We start from the raw sequence: 22,839 nt of genomic DNA on the forward strand, positions 1-22,839 counted from the left end.
TGGGCGCTTTTTAACCATTTGTTGTAATGTTTTTAGATACTAAATATCTAAATTTATAAAATTTTTTATCGGAATGAATTAATTGATATTTAATAATTTATTCGGTAGGTTTATCTGGTATTGATATTGATTATATTGATATTGTTATTATTGAACGAAGCTAACTCTAGACATAGTTAATACTACTTCTTTTAAGAAAGGGACTTGGAGTATAAACGACCAAGTTTGCATAAATTTCTATCCACCCAAGAACTCAGGAGGCAAAGGTGGGTGCGTAAACTTTTGGTCTGCACTCTCCGATCCTGTATCACCCTGGATTCTTCTCGACGTATCTTTGTAAAAGGTATATACCTTCTAGTCAATCTCTTGCTACTCCAAGTCCCCTAAGATATCTGATCTAAAGTTCGTGCTAGTTATATATATATGAAATATATTTTTGTCTGCTTTAATTGATACTAAATAAAATTGTTGTTTTCTTGAAATTGTTGTTTTCTTGGAAACCAGCTGGAAAAGGTGACAGACTTTGTTTACCTTGGAGCTTGGATAGCAACAACAGAGAGGGACCTGCGGGTCAGAAAAGCTAAGGCTTGGGCAGCCTGCCACAAGCTTAAGAAGATGTGGAAGTCTGACCTTAGCAGAGGACTGAAGATCCGTCTATTTGTTGCTACTGTGGAGTCAATACTTCTTTATGGTTCTGAAACTTAGTGTGGATTGGAAGCAGCGAAAAACCAACAAAGAAGTCTGTGGCAACCTACCGAGAGCAACCATGAAGATCCAAGAGCGCAGGATGCGACTAGCAGGCCATATCCACCGGCACCCAGAACTAGTCGCAAACCGCTTGCTACTCTGGGAACCAACTCATGGGGTGCGGAGTAGGGGGAGACCAGCCATGACCTATGTTGATACGGGCTGACACGGGTCTCAACGACAATGGAGAAATGGGCGGATTTATGGCGGATAGACTATTATGGAGACAGTGCATCAATACTCGGACGCTGAAGCCGCCTTAAGTCAAGTAAGTCACTGTTCTATTTTATGTTGTATATATAATTTTACGGACGATATGATCCCAGGGGGGACTCCCAACCCACCGCTTCGGCGGGTAGTTGACGCACCATTCACAAAGCAAGAGCCACTTTGGTATACTTGCTGTGAGGTGTCTTTTTTTGTTTGTTGGTTATAATTCTGTCCGTCCGATTTCTTGTTCGCTTGTCTTCCTTTTTTTTTCTTATTCTCAGTTGTGACAGAATTGTTATAAGCAAAATACTTAATATCATATAATATGATGTTTGATTTTTTGTTATTGTTTGTCATTCATTTGGTAGACGGTCGCGGTCCCAACCTTAATGTGACTCTTGCTGTCTCTTTGTTGTTTTCTTGAGACAACTCACAGCAAGTAGACCAAAGTGGCTCTTACTTGTGGAAGGTGCATCAACTACCCTCCAAAGTGGTGGGTTGGGAGTTCCTCCTGGGATCATGTCGTCCGTAAACATTTCCCTCTCCATAATTTTTTTCAAATATGTTCAGTTAAACAAAAATTCAGTTAAACAAAAATTTCAATTTTATGCCATTTATTACAGATTAAACAAGTTTACAATAAATCAATTTGATATTTAACGGAATCCTAATTCAATGTGCAGTATGGTTGTCACTCTTTAAATAGATTAGATATAGGTTGACGGGGCAAAGGAGTGTGCGTGCTGTTCGCTATTGCTCACACCAAACAGCAACCTAGTAAATGTTTTGTATGAACACCGGTCTCCATCACGATACAAAATTAGGATTGTAGAATTTATTGTATAACTATTAGTGCAGTGGAGGTAGCGGTGTGGTGCATTGATAGAGTGACAGCCTACTGATTTAGAGTTGTTTTTAAGTGAGCATAATGGGTGTATTTTTGGATCTAATGGCAACTTAAAAATTTGTTCTTTTAATCTTTTATTAAATATCAGTTTAAAAATATATAAATCTGGAATCTGTTCACTCTGAACCAGTCCTATAAAAATTTCAAAAACCCTCCTAAATTAAATATTAAAAACGTCTCAGTAATGGAAATAGTCATACAATTAAGAAATTAACCAAATTCTTAATATCTACCTAAGAGAAAAATACCTACCTAAGTCAATTTCTACCTGTAATACACTAAATATTAGGTTAAATACATAGGTGGTGGAGTCAGCACACATTTACCAAAATCAAAATTGTTCAATAGGAGGAGCCTGTGGGCCGAGATCACTGGATTAAATTTGATGAAGGGGATTGTTTTCAAATGACAGCTGCATTATGTCATAATCGCTTGTGGTCCATGCCGAATCATTATGAGCATGTTGCAGCTTTAGAAGTGCCTTTTTCAGGCGACTTTTAGCAAGGCTAATCTTGTAGGAGTAGTCAAAGAGCTTAAGTTTAGGTGCAATTGTGTTCCAAATTTTGGTGGATCTTGATATAAAGTCATTAGATGGGAGTTGTGAAATGATAGTGGTTTCCTTTCTAGAAGATGACTGATAATGCTGTTGCAGTGATGTTAATAGAAAGGTTACGGATGGCCTTTTTTGCAGAAAAAGAGGGATTTTGGAGATTGGGAAGGTGGGTTTAAATTTCATTTCCGTCCGTCACACTGTACCATGACAAAAAGAAAGAGAAAGATGTGCGCAGCGTGTGAGTGTTGTATTGCTTGTGGAGATTTGTACTTATGTAATACTGCAGCGAGCATATATTTTGATGTATAATGCATTAAGCCCAATGTGTACGTGACACGTGTTGTGTATTGATGTGTGTAAGACATGAGTATAATTCACTTTCTGCTTCCAATTGCTTAAATTACAGATACAAGTTAAGTTCTACGGCATTTGAATTGGATCAAAAGTGTTTCCCCTATTTTAAGCATGATATTATGAAGTTTAAATAATGCTTTTGGACACGAAGGGGAACACACAAGGCTTGAAATCTTCGTAAAGCTACATCATTAGAGCCTGTAAAAACATTTAACTCTAAGATAAGCACTTAGTCAAGTAAAATTCATATATCATCATAGTTTATTAACTCAAACGTAAACATTGTAACAAAGGCTAAATTTAATCCGTCAAAATTCATAGCATGTAAGTAATTATGGATGGGGTACAACTCCACTCTGAAAATTATAGTATAGTATGAAACAACTTAAACACTTAAGTAAAGCTGATAAACAGTGTCCTGATTCCCACACTTTCTGTAAACAATAACCATAGTACAGTCCCCTAATGTACTACAAACCCCGATTTACTGTCCCCCATGTACTACAATATAACCTACATCAATATAATAATCTGCCAATTGCATCACTTGATTTAATTTATTGTATTTATACTGTTTGACATTTCAAATATAATAGTAAAATAAATTGTGGCTTAGATATTTAGGTTGCCCCACGAAAAGAACAGGATTCTTACAGGAAGAGTCCTACACCATCTGCATCATTTACACCAATTATTATTCAATTCAATACAAAATGCCGCAGATCCGATAGACAAATTGACCCAATCCACCTATTATGTTGCCCAAATTAGCAGCAAAAACTATTTAAATGATATATTATGTAAAATAATTACAGAAATATTTGTAGAATGAAATTTCTCCTCCTACTTGCCCTCTGTGTGGGAGCCAATAATGGATACATGCTCTACCTTGATGCTAAAGCTGAAGAGTGCTTTTACGAGGAACTGAAGCCAAACCAAAAAGCCGGGTTAGAAACTTTATTATCTTGTACAACATGGAAATATTTGACATTTCTTTGACCCTTTATAAATCAAGAGGCTTGCATTTAATGAACATATTGACACGGGTGCAGAGTTGAGTCTGTACGGAACCTAGTAGTTTCAGATCCTTGTTTAACTTGCCGTACAGCAAGGTCATCCACTACTTTAGCCCGGCGAGGCACATAACTCCCTCCACAACTCCATATCAAATGTCCCAGAAACTGAACATCTTTCTCAAGGTGTAATTTGAATTATCCCTGATTGACAACTATTTATACATTGCAGTGGAAACATAATACTATACTACACTACAGCTGGTTAGTGGTTGTCATAGAAGTATACAATTGCAGGTTATCATTTGAAGTAGCAGAGGGTGGATTTCTGGATGTCGATGTTTCGTTGACAGACCCATCTGGTTCTGTCATCTATGCCGCTAACCAGGTCTGTTTTTAACTAGATTATTTCCCAACTCTAGATCACACTAACATTTCCCCTTCATGCTCCTCTGTTATTATAACAGTAAATATATTACTAGTCACCTCCACAGGAAACAGAGGGAAGGTTCAGATTCTCAGCGTCTATGCAGGGCAACTATGTGTTCTGTTTCAGTAATGCAATGTCCACAGTCACACCCAAAGTGCTAAAGTTCAAGATGATTGTTGTACAGCCTAGAGAAGCTGATTCATCTGATATGTCTGATGAAGACAAGAAAATTAAAGGTCAGTTTAAATTTTTTGATTATTCAATGGGTTTGTTAATTTAGCATCCAATGTTAAGTGAAAAATAATACAAAGTTAATAACATTAAAAACATATAAAAAAGGTGCATTTTAATATTAATAATTTAGTTTTATTGAGAGCCCATGGAACAGTACTACTACTGAAGTACATTCTTAAAATTTCATCTCAATGTGCCCCTCAGGTATGATAGGAGACCTGAGGAACCAGCTAAGAGAGGTAAAGGAAGAACAGGACTACATGGAGATAAGAGACACTGCACACGGAGAGATCAACAGGAACACGAACCGACGGGTCGTTATTTGGGCCTGCTTCGAGTTCTCTCTACTCCTCTGTATGACTATTGGACAAATTTACTATATTAAGAGATTCTTTGAAGTAAGAAGGGTAATTTAATTTGTAGATGTATCAAATTAATGATATTATTGTTCTTTATAAGTTATAACGTGCTGTGTCTAGTTCAGAATTTAACACTCAACCTATACAGTTTGCTTCTCTTTTTTTCAAGTTTTTGTCGAAGGAATAGAACAGATGTGTTTAAAACTTAAATCTACCCTTGTCTAAACTCTTTATATTATATTTTTGATGATTAGAATTATGGAAAACACGTTTCCAAAATATTTTCAGACTTTCATTCAATTTCGAATCACTCCTAACTTTATGGTATACAAATTGAAATTTTCTCCTGATCCAAATTCCGAAAGGAAATCATGAAATATTATATTGATTTCTATATGATTTAAAATAATCCTTACACGTTTGTGTAAATGATGGGTAAATTAGTAATTTGGCATTGTGTTATGACTTAGCTGTGCATGAATTATTCGATAAGCAAGAGGGAATTATAGAATTAAGAAAGTGTTTTAAGGTTCACAGTATTAAAGTAAAGCATATTACTAATTACAGTGTGGTTTTAAACATAAAAGTTCCGAAGTTATTTATTTTAGTTTATTTTTGATTGTGTGTTGAATTCGCAGATTAATGTCTATGTTATAAATCTATGTAAATACCGTGATCCTGTTGTAAAGAGTTGAAAATGGGGGAGTTAGGTCTCACTAGCATTACATAAACTTATTATTTATATTATAATTAGTATCATGTTTGAAAATTTCGGGAATCTTCCAATTATTTTCGAGGCGACCATTATATTATTCTACATTTTCGACGAGATTTACTGAAAAAAAAATATCGTTCGAATTCTGGTTACATAACATGAAGCATAATATAATTTGTAAATGAGTTTATCAAACCAATTCGTACCCTTTATTTTACGTTAAAAATTGGAAATAATATAATGCATGAATGACAAAAACAATGACTATTGTCCTGTCTGTAAAGCTAGTTAAATTTGATATTTGAATGTGACCGGTAAATTGATAGATATTGGGTATAGAACTTCACACAATCTGAGTTTAATTTTCCATACATTATAGTTATTAATTTACAAATTTTAATAACTGATATTCCTTGTTTTATTCCACTCTTCAGACAAACTACAGCTAATATTTTAATCTTTTCACGATTTTAATTTAAACTGAATTGCGATTTTAAAGACTACCTTCATTCTAGGCCCCAAGGCTCTGTGTCCACGTTAAAGTTACTGGTAAGTTCAGATAAATGTTAAAATTCCTTATTTCAGGGTACGTCATTGCCAATTATTCCAAATATTTCAGGTTTTTATCGTGACGAAAATATAAATAATTTAGATATTTTCGCCATGAAATGACAAAAACACTGAGATTGTGAAGCAATGATGGCAAAATGGCAAGATTTATTCTCGCCGTCAAAGCTACATAAAGCAATTTAATATTTGCGACCTTATTCGATATCTATCTAAAAATTGCTGGCGAAAATGGCGATGACATACTCTCAATATTTTTGTCTGTATCTTAAAACTTGTGATGTTAAAATAGCACCTGATATTTAGCCATCCTCCTCGCAAAGTTACAGGTTAAAGCCTATTTTACTTTTTTTTAAATGTTAAAACGTACGACTCCAGTGAGTGTTTTGAGCAGTATTACTTAGCTTGGTGTTCCTTACGCTATGACATTTCTTAAAACTGTTCCTTTCATAACGAAGACTGAAGATTGAAGAAATATTTAAAGAGAATTTTGAAGAATGAAGATCATAATTTTAAGAAAACGTCCCACAGTAACAATCTGGCCATGATAGAACTTTACAATTGAATATATTAATGACGATTTAAGGAAGATGGATATTTTTAGGGTTATTGGTAAGTGTTGTTATCACAATAACACTCACAATAAGGAAGAGTAGTTGTTAACACTCACAATAAGGGAGAGTAGTTGTTAACACTCACAATAAGGGAGAGTAGTTGTTAACACTCACAATAAGGGAGAGTAGTTGTTAACACTCACAATAAGGGAGAGTAGTTGTTAACACTCACAATAAGGGAGAGTAGTTGTTAACACTCACAGTAAGGGAGAGTAGTTGTTAACACTCACAATAAGAGAGAGTAGTTGTTAACACTCACAATAAGGGAGAGTAGTTGTTAACACTCACAATAAGGGAGAGTAGTTGTTATCACTCACAACAAGGGAGAGTAGTTGTTAACACTCACAATAAGGAAGAGTAGTTGTTAACACTCACAATAATGGAGAGTAGTTGTTAACACTCACAATAAGGGAGAGTAGTTGTTAACACTCACAATAAGGGAGAGTAGTTGTTAACACTCACAATAAGGGAGAGTAGTTGTTAACACTCACAATAAGGGAGAGTAGTTGTTAACACTCACAATAAGGGAGAGTAGTTGTTAACACTCACAATAAGGGAGAGTAGTTGTTAACACTCACAATAAGGGAGAGTAGTTGTTAACACTCACAATAAGGGAGAGTAGTTGTTAACACTCACAATAAGGGAGAGTAGTTGTTAACACTCACAATAAGGGAGAGTAGTTGTTAACACTCACAATAAGGGAGAGTAGTTGTTAACACTCACAATAAGGGAGAGTAGTTGTTAACACTCACAATAAGGGAGAGTAGTTGTTAACACTCACAATAAGGAAGAGTAGTTGTTAACACTCACAATAAGGGAGAGTAGTTGTTAACACTCACAATAAGGGAGAGTAGTTGTTAACACTCACAATAAGGGAGAGTAGTTGTTAACACTCACAATAAGGGAGAGTAGTTGTTAACACTCACAATAAGGGAGAGTAGTTGTTAACACTCACAATAAGGGAGAGTAGTTGTTAACACTCACAATAAGGGAGAGTAGTTGTTAACACTCACAATAAGGGAGAGTAGTTGTTAACACTCACAATAAGGGAGAGTAGTTGTTAACACTCACAATAAGAGAGAGTAGTTGTTAACACTCACAATAAGGGAGAGTAGTTGTTAACACTCACAATAAGGGAGAGTAGTTGTTAACACTCACAATAAGGGAGAGTAGTTGTTAACACTCACAATAAGGGAGAGTAGTTGTTAACACTCACATAGGTTCCTTTTTTGCTTTCACAACTTCTCACAGTCTTTCACTCAGATCACTTGATTTTATCGCATTCATTTACACCCCCTAACTTTCCCTACCCCGCAAATTTTCAACACTTTTCTGTACATTTGAATTACGATTTAAACAAAATCAACTCATTTCAAATCAGTTCTTTTTTCATCAGATTAAAAGAGAAATGTATTGATTTGTAAAGAATATCAAAATAATTCTCAGTTTGGAATGCCGTCACGATCAAGATCCCGTTCTAGAAGTAGGAGCTACAGCAGGTCTTATAGCAGGTCTCCCAGCAGATCCGATAAAAGCAGGTTTTTAGATTCTTTTTTAATTATCAATTTTAATATTTAATTATTTACAACAACAAATACTCGGAAAACCCAATAATTTTCAAACTTTTTTGACAATTTAGTTCAACCAATTGCAATGCCCCGCCCCGGGCGCCCGGAGGTTACGTATTGTGACATGTGACATGGAACATAATTAGTCTAATGAGTAGTTTAATTCAGTAGATCCAGGTCGAAGAGTCGCGGTAGGTCGCGCAGTGTGTCTCCGCTATCTAACAGAAAGAGACATGTCGGGGACAGAGACATGCCTCCTCCTTCTAAAGTTGTTGGTACGTTTCTCCACTCTTATAATCCTATGCTTTCATTTTCGTTTGATCATTTTGTGGCCTTCATTTACACTTTACACCCCCTAACTTTTCCTACTCTTCAACGTTTCCACAACTTTCTATACGATTCACTAAATAAACCCTCTCCAGGAGTGTTTGGTCTGAACCTGGATACCACAGACCGCGAGTTACGGCGTGTGTTTGAGAAGTACGGCAAGCTGGAGGACGCCATGATAATAAACGACAGAAAGACGGGCATGTCACGTGGTTTCGGATTTGTTTACTTCCAGAGACCGGAGGATGCCCAAGTTGCTAAGGAGGAAACTAATGGTCTGGAGATTGACGGTACGGTTAATTAATACTAATCATTAATTAACTTATGTTCTAATTAACTAAATAACTAATACTCTAATTTATTTAGTAAGTTGGTCATGTACCCACCACTTAACACTTATACTCACCCTGTCTTCCCCCTGTAGGTAAGAAGATCAGAGTAGATTTCTCAGTAACCAAGCGACCCCACACCCCAACTCCAGGACAGTACATGGGGCGGCCCACTATCCCCCGATACTCAGGACGAGGTAGGGGGTACGGGGGACGGAGCTCCAGAAGATCCTACTCCAGATCCAGATCTAGATCCCCAAGACACAGTAAGAGGTACAGATCACGGTCCAGATCCCCCCGCCGCCGCTCACCCTCCCGCTCCTTCTCCCGCAGTCGCTCTCGCAGTCCTCGTCACCACAGATCCAGAAAATACTAGAACTCCTTTCAGATCATCAGGATAGCTTATTTTGACTTTTTTAAAGACTAACTGGGCTAAATTAGAAAACTCTTGTTAGTCAGTTGTTAAGCCCGAGATCTTCTCAAGATTTGGTAGTTCAATATCATGTCTACGACGGTCTCGGTTAGAGCTATTTCTTAAATCCATATTCTTTCCCATCGTAAGACAAATGAAGTGTTTTTAATGCCAGTTTGGCACCAAGTTGTTGGAGAAAATGATCTGAATTCTGAAAGTGTAGTGTCAGAGAAATGGTTGTTAATTATTTATTATTTTCAAAAAGCGAGAAAAATGCTGTATTAATATCGCCGGTAATTTAATTTAACTAGCTTTAAACCAAATATGATATTACTTACCTATCTACTCGACTCACATGTTTCAATGATTTTAAATGTTATTGCAACTTTCGTAAAGTTTCCATATTTGGTATAAATTTCCTTCAATTACTATTGATACTGTGCTAAGATGATAGAACGAATCTTGAATCTTGGTTAGTGAACATGTTGTATCGCAATGCCATTCAAAGTAATTAACGTTACTCCTTGTGTAAAGCATGTGATAACGAACAGACTCTAAAAGATGAACTCGGAGATGAGCTCAATAGACGCTCTAGTTGAACATTGTCAGAGTGCAGTGGAATGTGAGGACATTCCAACAGACCTTCAGTTTAGTAGTCATGTGACGGGAGATGAACCACAGGTATGTTTAGTTAGTTTACAGTCGGGAGGGTCAGCTAAATTATAAATAACACCAAAACCTAAAATTTCGTGCTGAACTCAGCTTAAATTTTGAAATGGCAGAGAAAAAGAAGAACAAACATTATGTTATTTAAGATTGCAAACCATGAACGCCGGGCTAATAAGTGATCAGTAATTAACCAATTAAAGTAATTAATTAACTTGCACAGGAGGAGTCTGCAATGGATGACGACTGTTGGAAGAGCCAGGCTGTAGTTGATAGGGACATGTTAAGTGAGGTGCCGGAGCGAGTTAACTGGATACACTTTGTAGATGGTACGTCAATACAGATTAGTGACCAATTGGTGACCAGTTAGTGACTAGTTGGTGATCAGTTAGTGACCAATTAGTGACCAGCTAGTGATCAGTTAGTGGTCAGTTAGTGACCAGTTAATGACTAATTAGTGACCAGTTAGTGACTAGTTGGTGACCAGTTAATGACTAATTAGTGACCAGTTAATGACTAATTAGTGACCAGTTAATGACTAATTAGTGACCAACTGATAACCCCTCCAGGTACGCCCTACGGGGAGCGTCTACTAAAAGCAGCGGAACAAGGCTGTACTGCACTGGTTGAGGAGATACTGTCTGGGGAACCTGATGTTATCAACTACAAGGACACTGACGGTTACACTCCTCTACACAGAGCTTGTTATCAGGGGTGGGAGGATATTGTGGAGATCCTGCTTCTAAACGGTCAGACATTGCCCCCCGGCCCCCCCTGCCCCCCCCCCCGGCCCCAATCCTTCTTTCTTTTAACAGTGCTCTTACCTGTGATTCACAGTACTTAAAACTCACTTTCCAAACAAGGAACTAGCCTCAATCTATTAGTGGGTTATGACGTCAATTTCTCCAATTGAATGCTCTAATTAACTGCTCCAATTGACTGCTCTTATTGACTGCCCTAATTGATTGCTCGTATTAATTGCTCTAATTAATTATTCTAACTAATTGCCCCAATTATAATTGATTGCTCTAATTGATTGCTCTAACTAATTGCTCTTATTAATTGCTGTAACTAATGCTGCGTGTTACAGGGGCAGATAGGGACAGTAGAACAGATGATGGTTGGACCCCACTGCACAGTGCAGCACGATGGAACAAGGTCCTCTGTGCTAAACTCCTTATTGCTGCTGGGTACGTTCTTATTAGTATCTTTGTTAATGGGAGGTGTTCAGCCTGAATTTCTGTGAAACTTGTTTTCAAGATAGCAGCTGACCAACAAATAACAACCTGTGACCGAACTTTTGAAGAGGTCCTGAAACCGCCCACCGGTGCAGCCATGCCCATATTTGGTTCTTTTTTAGCCCAATAGGCCAAGTCACATCAACATGCCCAAAACAAATATGGGCATGTCTGCAAAGTTCAGGCTGGACTCCCTTCCCTAAACGTTAGTAATATCAAATCTTATAATAATGATAAGATCAAATCTAATTATTTCAGATGTAACATAGTGTAATATATTGGTGATATTCCAGGTGTGATGTAAATGCGATGAGTAACGGCCAACAAACACCGCTTCACATAGCGTGCAGTAGTCAGGCCTGTGCTAGTGTTATACATCTGTTACTCTGGCACTGCGATACTGATGTGTCCCTGCTGTAAGTTACATTTGTATTTAACTTACTTATATTAAGTTAATTAAGTTAGTTAAGTTAAATGTTTACTGGAAGTTAAAGTTGGGTTAGCTAGCTAGATGTGTGTTTACTTTAAGTTGGTTAGCTGAACTTAGTGTAAGTTAAATAAGTAGGGTAAACATATTGTAAATGGTAGTGTAAAGTTTTACAAAGAGTGCTGTGTACTTTGTACGTAAGTATAGAATGTATTCTTGTGTAAAATTGTATTGATCCCGTTTGATGCGACAAGGAAAAATGCTCTTATCAGGAAAGGAATTTACTCTTTTCTTGAGAAAATTCCTTTCCTGATAAGAGCATTTTTCCTTATCGCATCAAACGGGATCAATACAATTTTACACAAGAATACATTGCAACCATGCGACTCATAAACAATACTCCAATCCGGATTTTACATAATTATAGAAAGAATGAGTATAGAATAGTTGTGGGGAACCTTGCACCCATTATGTAAGGTTCCTTGTTTATGTGGTATTTTATTGTGCGTTAAATATTGATCAATAAAATTAAACGTTATTATATTCAGGCCACTCACAGTATCAATATAGCCTTGTTATCAGTATATATACCGGTTGTGTCATGAGTTATTTTATAAAAGCATTGTCGTGATAATTGATCAATTAGTTAATTAATTAATAATAAGTTAATGAACCGTTCAGGAACAACAGTGGCGAGACAGCAGAGAAGGTAGCATTCTCTAGTTCCCTTCTAGGACCGCTCTTTGAGCTAAGACACAGATTTGTAGACATTGATCCTATGAAGGATAGAGAAATCCTCTTATAAAGGCTTGTGGAATGTGGAATTGTATTTTGAATATTTTGGTTATTTGTGAAATCGGGGTAAGAATTTTTTTTGTTGAAATTTCTTTTTTTCTATTTGATTTATTTTGAAGTATTTACTGTTTGTAGAAGGAAAGTCTTCGGATATATTTATTTGAATTGTATTAAATGTATTCTTTATGTTTATATTTAATTAACTTTATACTGCTAGAAAGCAACTTGCATCCTTTGCCTTTTACTGTTCCGGCAACATACAGATTCTCATCATCTAAGTAAAACAATTCCCACATTCCACAATCACTAACAACTCAATCTGCAGGATGGGATCACATCATGGGGACGATGAAACAAACGCCATCCTCCTCAAAATCCTACAACACAACATCCGAGTTAAATCAGTACAAATAGACGGACTGCGACGAGTACAAGAGGACATAGTGGTACCTCATCTCAAACCTCTGTTAAAAGCTAAGAATCTGTACTCTCTGTTGGGACTAGTAGGTAAAACTCATGATGATCTGGAGGTACTGGACGCGTTTGAGAAGATAGACATTAATATAGAACATCTGGGTAAGAAGAGCGATGTAAACGAGGTAATGCTGAGAGTAGCTGTTAGTGAGAATAGGAGGAACACGTTCGGCATGAACGTGTCAGGTGATAGAGGACTCAATGATGGTAGTTTAAATATTTACGGGAAAGTTAGGAATCTGTTCGGGAGACTGGAATCTGTCCGTGTTAATTACGTGAAGGGAACGAAGATTTCAGATGGTTGCAGCATGATCTTCAATAAACCCATCTTATCCCAGAAAAACTCTAATTTCAAAGTTGTAGCGTCAAAAGAGAACATGTTAAACAGGACTGCAAACTACATGACATCCGACGTTAAGACTAACATGGTGTATCAAGTTGGGATGTTAGGAGGTAAGAATGAGTTTGAAGCAGAAGCTCTCTGGCAACAGATCCACGGTGGGAACGTCTCCATGAAGGTCAGAGAAGAGTTTGGTCATCATCTGAAGTGCGCCGTGCGGCACAAGTATGTGCGCGACACACGCGACGACCTCCTGGTCCCAACTACCGGTTCAAAACACTCAATAGAAACAGAGCTAGCTGGGTTTATGGGTGATGTGAACCATGTTAAAGTCAATGTGGACTCTCAGATTAACACTAAACTATTCCTGGGTTACTCTGGAGCTCTGTCGTTCCGAGCTGGTCTGATCCATGAACTGAGTGAGAACAGGCGGACGTGGATAACAGACAAGTTCTTTTGTGGGGGCCCTGGTTCAGTTAGAGGGTTCTATGAGGACGGTATAGGGCGCCCACTTGGGGGCACCATGCATTGGGGGGCTGGGGTATCACTATCTCGCAAACTCCCCTTCTCTCCCCATATCTGGGGTCTTGGCAAGTTCATGCGTATAAACCATTTCGTTAACGCTGGTAATTTAGGAAATGATAGAAAGGACTTGTTCGTTGATCCGAGAGTATCAGTTGGTTCCGGTGTTATTATGAAAATAGCCAACTTTAGAATGGAGATAAATTATGCGGTTCCTATCAGGTATCAAGCTAGTGATGTGGTGAATCACGGACTACAGTTCGGCATCGGAATTAATTTCATGTGATTTTGTTGGCGGAATTAAGGTTATATGCATTTTGATCCGCGAATTAGGATTTTATACGAATGTCACGTTAGAATAAATATTTGGATGTTTGAGTTAAGATAGCGCACTCTACTATTTTCTCATTTCAATTCACGTCGAGGGCCGTTTTGGTAAACGAGTTAACATTCATACTTTCCTGTTTTGTTGATATTGTATTGTATATAATGTGTTGATATTTGATTCGAGATCGTAACATGTTTATATTTGCTGATATCGACTTTATTTCTGGACATTGAACAATTAACTTAAATTGTAATGTCTTATCCACTGTGTTGATATTGTTCTGACATTGAAATATACGATTAGCTAACCTGTATATTACAGTAGCACCATCATGTCATACCAGATCAGCAAAAAGAGGAAGTTTGTCCAGGATGGAGTTTTCAAAGCTGAACTCGATGAGTTTCTGACCAGAGAATTAGCTGAAGATGGTTACTCCGGCGTTGAGGTAAATCAGTTTGCACGCTCATAAAACATCTTCCACGACTAGCACGATATTTTATCCCTTTTCTTTGGAGAGTCGGCGCCGTCAAAACAAATCTGACTATTTTTGCGCGCCGCGCGCATGCGGTTACGTGGGTTTTTGAATTTGTACATTTCTGCATCGCTCCAGCGGTCAAACTTATCGCCTTTGCGTGTATAATGCTTGTCGAATATCCTTTTTACATTTCCGAAACTCAGGTCCGAGTCACACCAACCAGAACTGAAATCATCATTCTCGCTACACGAACACAGAACGTGCTAGGAGACAAGGGCCGAAGAATCAGAGAACTCACTGCCGTGATCCAGAAGAGATTCAACTTCGCTGTACGTACAACAACATTTCTCATACTTACTGATGTACTTAAAAATATCCCCACACAATTTACGCTCTTGCTTAATCACAATATCTTCTTTCTTAGCTCAATTACAATATCTTGTAAGTTTGTCTTATTTTACAGGAAGGAACAGTGGAGCTGTACGCTGAGAAAGTTGCCCAGAGAGGTCTTTGTGCTATCGCCCAGTGCGAATCTCTCAGGTATAAACTTATTGGTGGCTTGGCCGTCCGACGTGCCTGCTATGGTGTTCTCAGATTTATCATGGAGAGCGGTGCTAAGGGTTGCGAGGTAAGGCCAATACTTGTTCTCAATTTCGCAGCACAATCTAAAACAAAGCTTTTAAACAATTTTTCCTATACTTCTAGACACTAAATTATCAGGTCGTTATTCAATATTCATACTTAAGCACTTCTAAATTGCCAACCCTTTCAGGTAGTAGTGAGCGGTAAACTGAGAGGTCAGAGAGCTAAGTCGATGAAGTTTGTAGATGGTCTCATGATCCATACCGGAGAACCAAAGAGGCAATACGTGGACACTGCCGTGCGACACGTTCTCCTCAGACAGGGTGTACTCGGTATCAAGGTCAAAATTATGTTGCCGCATGACCCTCAGGGCAAAGTTGGACCCAAGCAACCTTTACCTGATCACGTTGCTATCGTTGAGCCCAAAGAAGCTGACAGCAAAATCGAAACTCCATACAGTACGTGCGTGGAAAAGGCTGGAGCACCTGATGCTGCACCATCTCCTGCTGTCGTTATGTGATAATTTAAGATGATGTTTTTATTTATATGGAAAGTTTCGTGTTTTAATTGTTTCTTAAATCGTGGGTCAAAATAAGAGTCATTAATACCGTAAGTTATTTCAAATACGTTCACAGATTTAAATTGAAAAGGTTCGTAATGTGTGAACGACCCCCTGGAAAGTTGAAAGCTTGGAAAATCCCACTTAAAACTTTGGGAAGCTTCTAGACATGTCCATCGCAAAGCAAATGGCATTATACTGTTCACTGTTATACTGCTCATTCATTATACTGCTCACTGTTGCTTGTCTCTTAATATTTAATAGTTTATGATTGCTGTCCCGGCTTCTGTGACTTTTTTATAAGCTTTATCTTCTTCTTATCTTCTACTTCGAACCGGAGTAATCCTTTAGCGCCCTTGCCGTATACAGCTGCTATTTTTACCTGATAGGGGTTGTATAAGTTTTAATAGACTTATTAGATTATTCATTATATTTTGACTAGGTTATAGGTTGAAACAACAACGACTGAAAAGTATTGCCGATATTTCTCTTAAAGTATTTAATCTCTCTTAATCACTCTATAATACCAGCTATACTTTTTATAAGGTAGTCTGCTCAATCTGTTACTTGGCTATCTACCATATTGCACTATCAATGTGCTACTAGGTTATTATGATGGTTACTAGGTTACTATGATGGTTACTAGGTTACTAATCTAGTTACTAATTCAGTTACCTCGTTGCACTGCTCGATCTGTACGTTGAGTTTGCTCCAGTTGCCGTCCTCACCTAACTCCAACTTCTCCTGTCTTTTTCCCATCACCATCATCACCTGGTGCCACCCAATTTATTCAGTCAAGTATTTCGCTAATTCAAAAAGAAGTTGAGGTTAACAATAAATAAGTCGAGGTTAACATTAAGAAACCCTTAATACTGTCATATGCACTGATCCTACATTTTAATATACTAGCCTGTTGCTAGTCCCCTGAACTCATACTTCAATCTTCATATATTTTGGCTCATAAATTGGTCAAGTATGAACAATCAATATCTTTGAACAAGACTAACTTTACATGAAAGGTAAATCTAATCTTATACATTACGGGTATATGACCCCCAGAATATAGGTCGTTTTTTGAGCACTTAGAAACAGGTGTTAAAACTACTTCTAAGCATGTTTAGGGCTGTAAATATGTACATAATAACCCTTTAAATGTTTCTTGGGTAGTTGAAAATAAATATTAGGTTTTTAAGTGTACTTTTTTTCACCTGTAAAAATACCATTTTTTAACAGGGCCCCCAGAATATAGGTCCAAACATCTGTTCCTAAGTTGTTCTAAAATTGTCACAGACAGTTATATGCAGTCAGAATATGTTGCTGAGACTGTATTGATGATGCCCATGGCTCCAGATACTAAATTGAAATGGTTTAGAGTATACTTAATAGCAAAAAATCAAAAACTACGGCCCCCAGAATATAGGTATGCAAAAATCGTCCTCAAATACTCCACCTTCATACATTTTGATGATGCCATCTCTTCAGCATATGTTCTTTAACTGTTTCTCATCACTACCCCACATTCCTTAATGCTCAGGGTGACAGAGAAAATTCAGAATCTTGGTCGCTATTTTTTTTTTTAAACCTATATTCTGGGGGCCATATACCCGTAATGAGTAAAATCTTTAATTTTACTAGTTAAAAAGCTTTCATGCACTCATTTAGTAGGGATATTAACTAAATACTTAAATAAGATTGAAGGAGTGTCCCTAGATATGATTGAGGGGGGCTGTTTTTATCTGTATCAATACAATGTGCACCTCAATGACTGTAAATCAGACATTTTTGGCCGCCAAATTTTTTTAAAGGCCTAACTCAAAATTCTGTCCCAAAACTTAAGGTCATGAGACAATTCTACGTTGATTCTGAAAATTTCATGTGAAAATATTGAAACCCTATTGAGTTCTATTGTTTTGAGCGAAGTCAGTTTGAGATATGGGCGATTTTGTTCATTTTTTGCGATTATTTGAACACAGAATCCACAGTTAGGTAGATATTGAGCTGATAATCATAGAGAATGTGTAATATATATGCTTACCTTCCATATAAAGTTGGTTTCATTCAAAAATATTGATATTTGACCAATTTATGGACCAAAATCGATCAAATTTGGTGCGTATGCCCAAATATGGGCATATGGTTTTTGTTTTTATCCCATAACTCGGCCAATTTTTATCCAATTTTGATAAAACTTGATATGTGGGTTCAGGAGACTAGTAGCTACAAGTAGAGCATCCCAAAGCATGGTTTTGGGCATGTTCAGGGTTTTTGACCAACCTATATTCTGGGGGTCGTATAGACCTATATTCTGGGGGCCCGTAAAATTGTGGTGGCCATAACTTTTTTCCAAATTGTCAGTTTGCAGATGTCTCGATGAAAAGATAGCTTAAAATAATACTTTAACTCATACCAGTAGTCTTAATGGCATGTGTTGGACAGATTTTTGTCATGACAATTTTTCGCCATATTTACCCCTCTAGAAAATGACAACATCGTTTAAATCTTTCGCTGTCATGACAAAATATACCAAAATACCTCATGTAGGTCCAAAATTTTTATCCAGAAACATTAGTTACATGTTTTACTCCAACCTAGCAGTAACAGATCCCATTAGTATCGCTTATCTTGGTTAGAACTGTATCCACTAACATGACCTATATTTTGGGGGCCACCTATATTCTGGGGGCCATATACCCGTAAATAAAACAACATTTTTCACATATTTTTTTATAATGTAGGTATATCACAGTGCTGGCAAGCAGGACCGGGGCTTTTGTTTCTTATACTATTATACCCTCTTTACTAATTACCCCCATTTACTATTTACTATTTACCCCCATTTACTATTTACCCCCATTTACTATTTACCCTCATTTACAATTTACCCCATTGACTATTATACCCATTTTACTATTTTTCGGGCATTTGCATTAAGACTCATCGGAAGTCGTTCAGAAGGTTTATTTTTAGTTCAAAACATTCTCATTTAATGTCAAAGTTGTTGCTAGTCCCCTGAACTCATACTTCAATCTTCATATATTTTGGCTCATAAATTGGTCAAGTATGAACAATCAATATCTTTGAACAAGACTAACTTTACATGAAAGGTAAATCTAATCTATACATTAAATAAAACAACATTTTTCACATATTTTTTTATAATGTAGGTATATCACAGTGCTGGCAAGCAGGACCGGGGCTTTTGTTTCTTATACTATTATACCCTCTTTACTAATTACCCCCATTTACTATTTACTATTTACCCCCATTTACTATTTACCCCCATTTACTATTTACCCTCATTTACAATTTACCCCATTGACTATTATACCCATTTTACTATTTTTCGGGCATTTGCATTAAGACTCATCGGAAGTCGTTCAGAAGGTTTATTTTTAGTTCAAAACATTCTCATTTAATGTCAAAGTTGTTGCTAGTCCCCTGAACTCATACTTCAATCTTCATATATTTTGGCTCATAAATTGGTCAAGTATGAACAATCAATATCTTTGAACAAGACTAACTTTACATGAAAGGTAAATCTAATCTATACATTAAATAAAACAACATTTTTCACATATTTTTTTATAATGTAGGTATATCACAGTGCTGGCAAGCAGGACCGGGGCTTTTGTTTCTTATACTATTATACCCTCTTTACTAATTACCCCCATTTACTATTAACTCCAATTTACTATTTACCCCCATTTACTATTTACCCCCATTTACTATTTACCCCCATTTACTATTTACCCTCATTTACAATTTACCCCATTGACTATTATACCCCTTTTACTATTTTTCGGGCATTTGCATTATATATATATATTAAGACATTATATATATATATTAAGACTCGTCGGAAGTCGTTCAGAAGGTTTATTTTTAGTTCAAAACATTCTCATTTAATGTCAAAGTTGTTGCTAGTCCCCTGAACTCATACTTCAATCTTCATATATTTTGGCTCATAAATTGGTCAAGTATGAACAATCAATATCTTTGAACAAGACTAACTTTACATGAAAGGTAAATCTAATCTATACATTAAATAAAACAACATTTTTCACATATTTTTTTATAATGTAGGTATATCACAGTGCTGGCAAGCAGGACCGGGGCTTTTGTTTCTTATACTATTATACCCTCTTTACTAATTACCCCCATTTACTATTAACTCCAATTTACTATTTACCCCCATTTACTATTTACCCCCATTTACTATTTACCCCCATTTACTATTTACCCCCATTTACTATTTACCCCCATTTACTATTTACCCTCATTTACAATTTACCCCATTGACTATTATACCCCTTTTACTATTTTTCGGGCATTTGCATTAAGACTCGTCGGAAGTCGTTCAGAAGGTTTATTTTTAGTTCAAAACATTCTCATTTAATGTCAAAGATGACAGGAATAAGAAATAGTTATGTAGAGATTTTTAAGAAATTTGCGTAAAATACTCGCCAGCACTGTTATACGAAATTCTGTAAAAAAAACCCAAAATCGCCATATTCAGGTGCCTAAAAACCATGTTTTTTTTTAAAATCTGAAACTTTGCAGAGCGTCTAGATGTTGCCCAGATCGACTGTAAAAAAAATTTCAAGTTTCAGGAGTATCGGGAAGTGGGTTTTCTGGAACCCCTGTTTTACGATAAATTGTCGTGATTTATATATACATATATTCAGGGATAGACGCTTTGCCAGTCAATTATAGGCTACATTCAGGTGTCTGTAGATTTGTACCTATAAAAGATGCAGCAATTTTCGACCACAGGTCTTAAAGATAATTGTTTACACTTTACAGTTTCAATTATATCAAAAAATAATTTAACGTCATCATCACCACTTGATGGACCTCATCAAATTAAGTTTTTTCAAAACTTGATTTTTGACAAAATAACAACTTTTCAAACTGAATTTACACCATTAAGGAGTAATTTTACTCAAAATCTGAGGAAATTTTCATGTTAGAGAATTGTTTGAGCATTCCGAAAATCTACCGGAAAGTTTCCCTACCTTGCTCCTTCATAAAGATATTTGCCATTGAAGAATTATTTTATAAAAATGTCAACTTTGCGATTTAGTATACTGGTGTTGGGCTATCCCTTGGGTTGTGGAGCTCAGTTCTAAATTGTGCATTTGGCTAGTTTTAAAGTTAAAAATAGAAAAGTTGGGGGGGGGGGGGGGGGGGCAACCATATTAAAGTATATCCCCGGGTCAAAATCGGGAAAAATCCTACATTTTAATATACTTTAATATACCTACAATTAGAAGATTTATATTCTTCGTTAAGATTTACATGATGAACTATATTTTTCACTCAGATTCGCAAGATAAGCCTGTTTTAGGACTAGTACATGAATTTCCATCCAGGTTGGTCAAAAATTGGCTGAGCTATGAGCTTTAAAAAATATGCCCATTTTATTTTGGCATACGCTTTTGCCCAAATTCGATAAAATTTCAATATTTTTTAATGAGACTAACTCTATGTGAAAGATATAACTGTTTGTGTGTTTGTTGAATATAGTGGATACTAAGTAAAGAGACCTCCATGAACAAAATTGGGAAAATTGCACATAATATCTCGGTTCGGAATACTAGCCAAAATGACTTCATTAAAATTGAAATAACTCCATCAGTTTTCAATATTTTTTCAAGAACTTTTTGGAATCGATTAAGAATTGCATTTTCAAATTATTTTGGGCAGCAATTTTTGATGTAGGCCTCCAAGGAGATAGGGATGTATTAAAGTATATTGTAGGTATATTAAAGTATATCCCCGGGTCAAAATCGGGAAAAATCCTACATTTTAATATACTTTAATATAGTTGCCCCCCCCCCCAAATGTTGCACACGTGGGGACACGCCCAAAATGATAGAAAATTGCTAAAATCACCGAAAACTGGTATTTTCACGAATTTTATCAACTTTGGAGTCCCGTTGTGATCCAAGTTCTTTTTGAAATCCATTGAAACTTTGCACGTAATTTTGCTCATTCGTGATTTCGAACAAATTCTGCTCTCCCACGACATTAAATGGCATTATATATAAATTTAATACTAACTTGAATGAGTATAAAGTGGCAAATTCAGTCAGTGATCGACATGCACGCTTACCTAAACACAAGGAAATGTTTTCAAAGGTAAAATTTCGAAATCGTTGAAATTACCTCCTTATTAATAAAGTTATGAATTAACATTTCGACTTTTTGAAGAACCCTGGCATTGCAATCGAAAAGAGATGATATTTGACCAAAACCCATAATCATGGGTAGAGTGGACCGCTGCCTGTGTCTCTCTTTCCCAAACAAAAGGAGATGATATTAATTTGAATGACCGTAATCAAATGCAAAATGATACCGAGAATGAAATCGGTCGCTCGCTTTTCCCATTCATTCACGGCCTATGAATTGTAATCAGTTTCGATTTATAACATTTAATCTATGCTATAGTCTATTATTTAAAACAAAACCACTGGCAAAAGTCCCGCAAACACGGGACTTCCGCGAAGTTTCTCAATGTAATCCAACTTATACCCTACATAACACTATTTACTCGGGAAAACTGTTTCACCAGTGGGGCATTTCTCGGAATCACGCTCTGTTTGGCCTCACCAATTCTCTTGTACTGCGACCCCACTATAATGTATCTCAGCTTCTGATTGAGATACAGACCTCAAAATGTGCCTAAGAAGCATGTTTAATTTTATTGTTTTTATTAGTGCTATGACCATACTTAGGCCTAGGAGACTTTGTTTTTAAGAAATAGCCAAAATCCGATTCTGCTTTATTAGCATTCTAGTGAGTAACAATTATTACACATCAAAAACCCAATTTAAAACTGTTGATCAGTATATTATTATCAAAAACCTCTTCAATATCGGGTGATTTTAATGACTGAATGTTCCCATTCGCATTATCAATATTTTATCGTATGTTATTAATTAGTACTGATATCTGGATATTATCCGGTTGGAAGAGACAAGGACAAGTGAAACAAGGAAGTTAGGAGTAAGGGCAAATTTTCGGCGTCAACGCCATCTTCAGGCTCAAATTATTTGTTATATAGTAGTGTTGAAAGTATTAAAAATATTTTA

At 36.5% G+C, this 22,839-nt stretch overlaps 5 protein-coding genes across 10 annotated transcripts; all 5 read left to right on the forward strand.

The window, feature by feature from the left end:
- The first annotated feature begins 3,123 nt into the window (after window positions 1-3,123).
- On the forward strand, window positions 3,124-5,929 carry LOC134813745 (transmembrane emp24 domain-containing protein 2-like). The gene is made up of 4 exons (XM_063821618.1): window positions 3,124-3,718; window positions 4,082-4,172; window positions 4,279-4,450; window positions 4,653-5,929. Exons 1-4 carry the CDS (start codon window positions 3,600-3,602, stop codon window positions 4,862-4,864), a joined length of 594 nt encoding a protein of 197 aa, XP_063677688.1. The 5' UTR covers window positions 3,124-3,599; the 3' UTR covers window positions 4,865-5,929.
- A 101-nt stretch (window positions 5,930-6,030) lies between these two features.
- On the forward strand, window positions 6,031-9,689 carry LOC134813743 (transformer-2 protein homolog alpha-like). Of its 5 annotated transcripts, none has more exons than XM_063821617.1 (6): window positions 6,031-6,071; window positions 6,548-6,701; window positions 8,150-8,241; window positions 8,440-8,546; window positions 8,694-8,888; window positions 9,023-9,689. In XM_063821617.1, exons 3-6 carry the CDS (start codon window positions 8,156-8,158, stop codon window positions 9,301-9,303), a joined length of 669 nt encoding a protein of 222 aa, XP_063677687.1. In that variant the 5' UTR covers window positions 6,031-6,071; window positions 6,548-6,701; window positions 8,150-8,155; the 3' UTR covers window positions 9,304-9,689. The 5 variants fall into 5 exon arrangements, with proteins under 5 accessions (XP_063677687.1, XP_063677685.1, XP_063677683.1 ...); XM_063821615.1 differs by having other exon boundaries at window positions 8,443-8,546; XM_063821613.1 differs by lacking the exon at window positions 6,548-6,701 and having other exon boundaries at window positions 6,037-6,071.
- A 182-nt stretch (window positions 9,690-9,871) lies between these two features.
- Window positions 9,872-14,337, forward strand: LOC134813926 (ankyrin repeat domain-containing protein 49-like). 2 transcript variants are annotated; one of them, XM_063821859.1, is made up of 7 exons: window positions 9,872-10,020; window positions 10,229-10,334; window positions 10,575-10,754; window positions 11,096-11,195; window positions 11,537-11,659; window positions 12,352-12,496; window positions 12,791-14,337. In XM_063821859.1, exons 1-6 carry the CDS (start codon window positions 9,901-9,903, stop codon window positions 12,473-12,475), a joined length of 753 nt encoding a protein of 250 aa, XP_063677929.1. In that variant the 5' UTR covers window positions 9,872-9,900; the 3' UTR covers window positions 12,476-12,496; window positions 12,791-14,337. The 2 variants fall into 2 exon arrangements, with proteins under 2 accessions (XP_063677929.1, XP_063677930.1); XM_063821860.1 differs by having other exon boundaries at window positions 12,352-12,477.
- On the forward strand, window positions 12,770-14,337 carry LOC134813924 (sorting and assembly machinery component 50 homolog). The gene has a single exon (XM_063821857.1). The coding sequence runs from the start codon at window positions 12,792-12,794 to the stop codon at window positions 14,085-14,087; it is 1,296 nt and encodes a 431-aa protein (XP_063677927.1). The 5' UTR covers window positions 12,770-12,791; the 3' UTR covers window positions 14,088-14,337.
- Window positions 14,311-15,739, forward strand: LOC134813927 (small ribosomal subunit protein uS3A-like). Its single transcript, XM_063821861.1, has 4 exons — window positions 14,311-14,574; window positions 14,808-14,933; window positions 15,068-15,232; window positions 15,377-15,739. The coding sequence occupies exons 1-4, from the start codon at window positions 14,461-14,463 to the stop codon at window positions 15,704-15,706; spliced, it is 735 nt and encodes a 244-aa protein (XP_063677931.1). The 5' UTR covers window positions 14,311-14,460; the 3' UTR covers window positions 15,707-15,739.
- The last annotated feature ends 7,100 nt before the right edge of the window (window positions 15,740-22,839 follow it).

This window comes from Bolinopsis microptera, chromosome 4 (assembly GCF_026151205.1).
Source record: "Bolinopsis microptera isolate Bmic1 chromosome 4, MBARI_Bmic_1.0, whole genome shotgun sequence".
NCBI classification, from domain to species: Eukaryota; Metazoa; Ctenophora; class Tentaculata; order Lobata; family Bolinopsidae; genus Bolinopsis; species Bolinopsis microptera.

Bases quoted from the DNA above. Each gene is read 5' to 3' on its own strand.
- LOC134813745 (XM_063821618.1), top strand. From the start codon at position 3,600: ATGAAATTTCTCCTCCTACTTGCCCTCTGTGTGGGAGCCAATAATGGA. The intron at 3,719-4,081 runs GTTAGAAACTTT...ATACAATTGCAG, and splicing joins AAGCCAAACCAAAAAGCCGG to GTTATCATTTGAAGTAGCAG. The intron at 4,451-4,652 runs GTCAGTTTAAAT...TGTGCCCCTCAG, and splicing joins TGAAGACAAGAAAATTAAAG to GTATGATAGGAGACCTGAGG.
- LOC134813743 (XM_063821617.1), top strand. From the start codon at position 8,156: ATGCCGTCACGATCAAGATCCCGTTCTAGAAGTAGGAGCTACAGCAGG. The intron at 8,547-8,693 runs GTACGTTTCTCC...AACCCTCTCCAG, and splicing joins TCCTCCTTCTAAAGTTGTTG to GAGTGTTTGGTCTGAACCTG. The intron at 8,889-9,022 runs GTACGGTTAATT...TTCCCCCTGTAG, and splicing joins TAATGGTCTGGAGATTGACG to GTAAGAAGATCAGAGTAGAT.
- LOC134813926 (XM_063821859.1), top strand. From the start codon at position 9,901: ATGAACTCGGAGATGAGCTCAATAGACGCTCTAGTTGAACATTGTCAG. The intron at 10,021-10,228 runs GTATGTTTAGTT...TAACTTGCACAG, and splicing joins TGACGGGAGATGAACCACAG to GAGGAGTCTGCAATGGATGA. The intron at 10,335-10,574 runs GTACGTCAATAC...TAACCCCTCCAG, and splicing joins CTGGATACACTTTGTAGATG to GTACGCCCTACGGGGAGCGT.
- LOC134813924 (XM_063821857.1), top strand. From the start codon at position 12,792: ATGGGATCACATCATGGGGACGATGAAACAAACGCCATCCTCCTCAAA.
- LOC134813927 (XM_063821861.1), top strand. From the start codon at position 14,461: ATGTCATACCAGATCAGCAAAAAGAGGAAGTTTGTCCAGGATGGAGTT. The intron at 14,575-14,807 runs GTAAATCAGTTT...TCCGAAACTCAG, and splicing joins ATGGTTACTCCGGCGTTGAG to GTCCGAGTCACACCAACCAG. The intron at 14,934-15,067 runs GTACGTACAACA...CTTATTTTACAG, and splicing joins AGAAGAGATTCAACTTCGCT to GAAGGAACAGTGGAGCTGTA.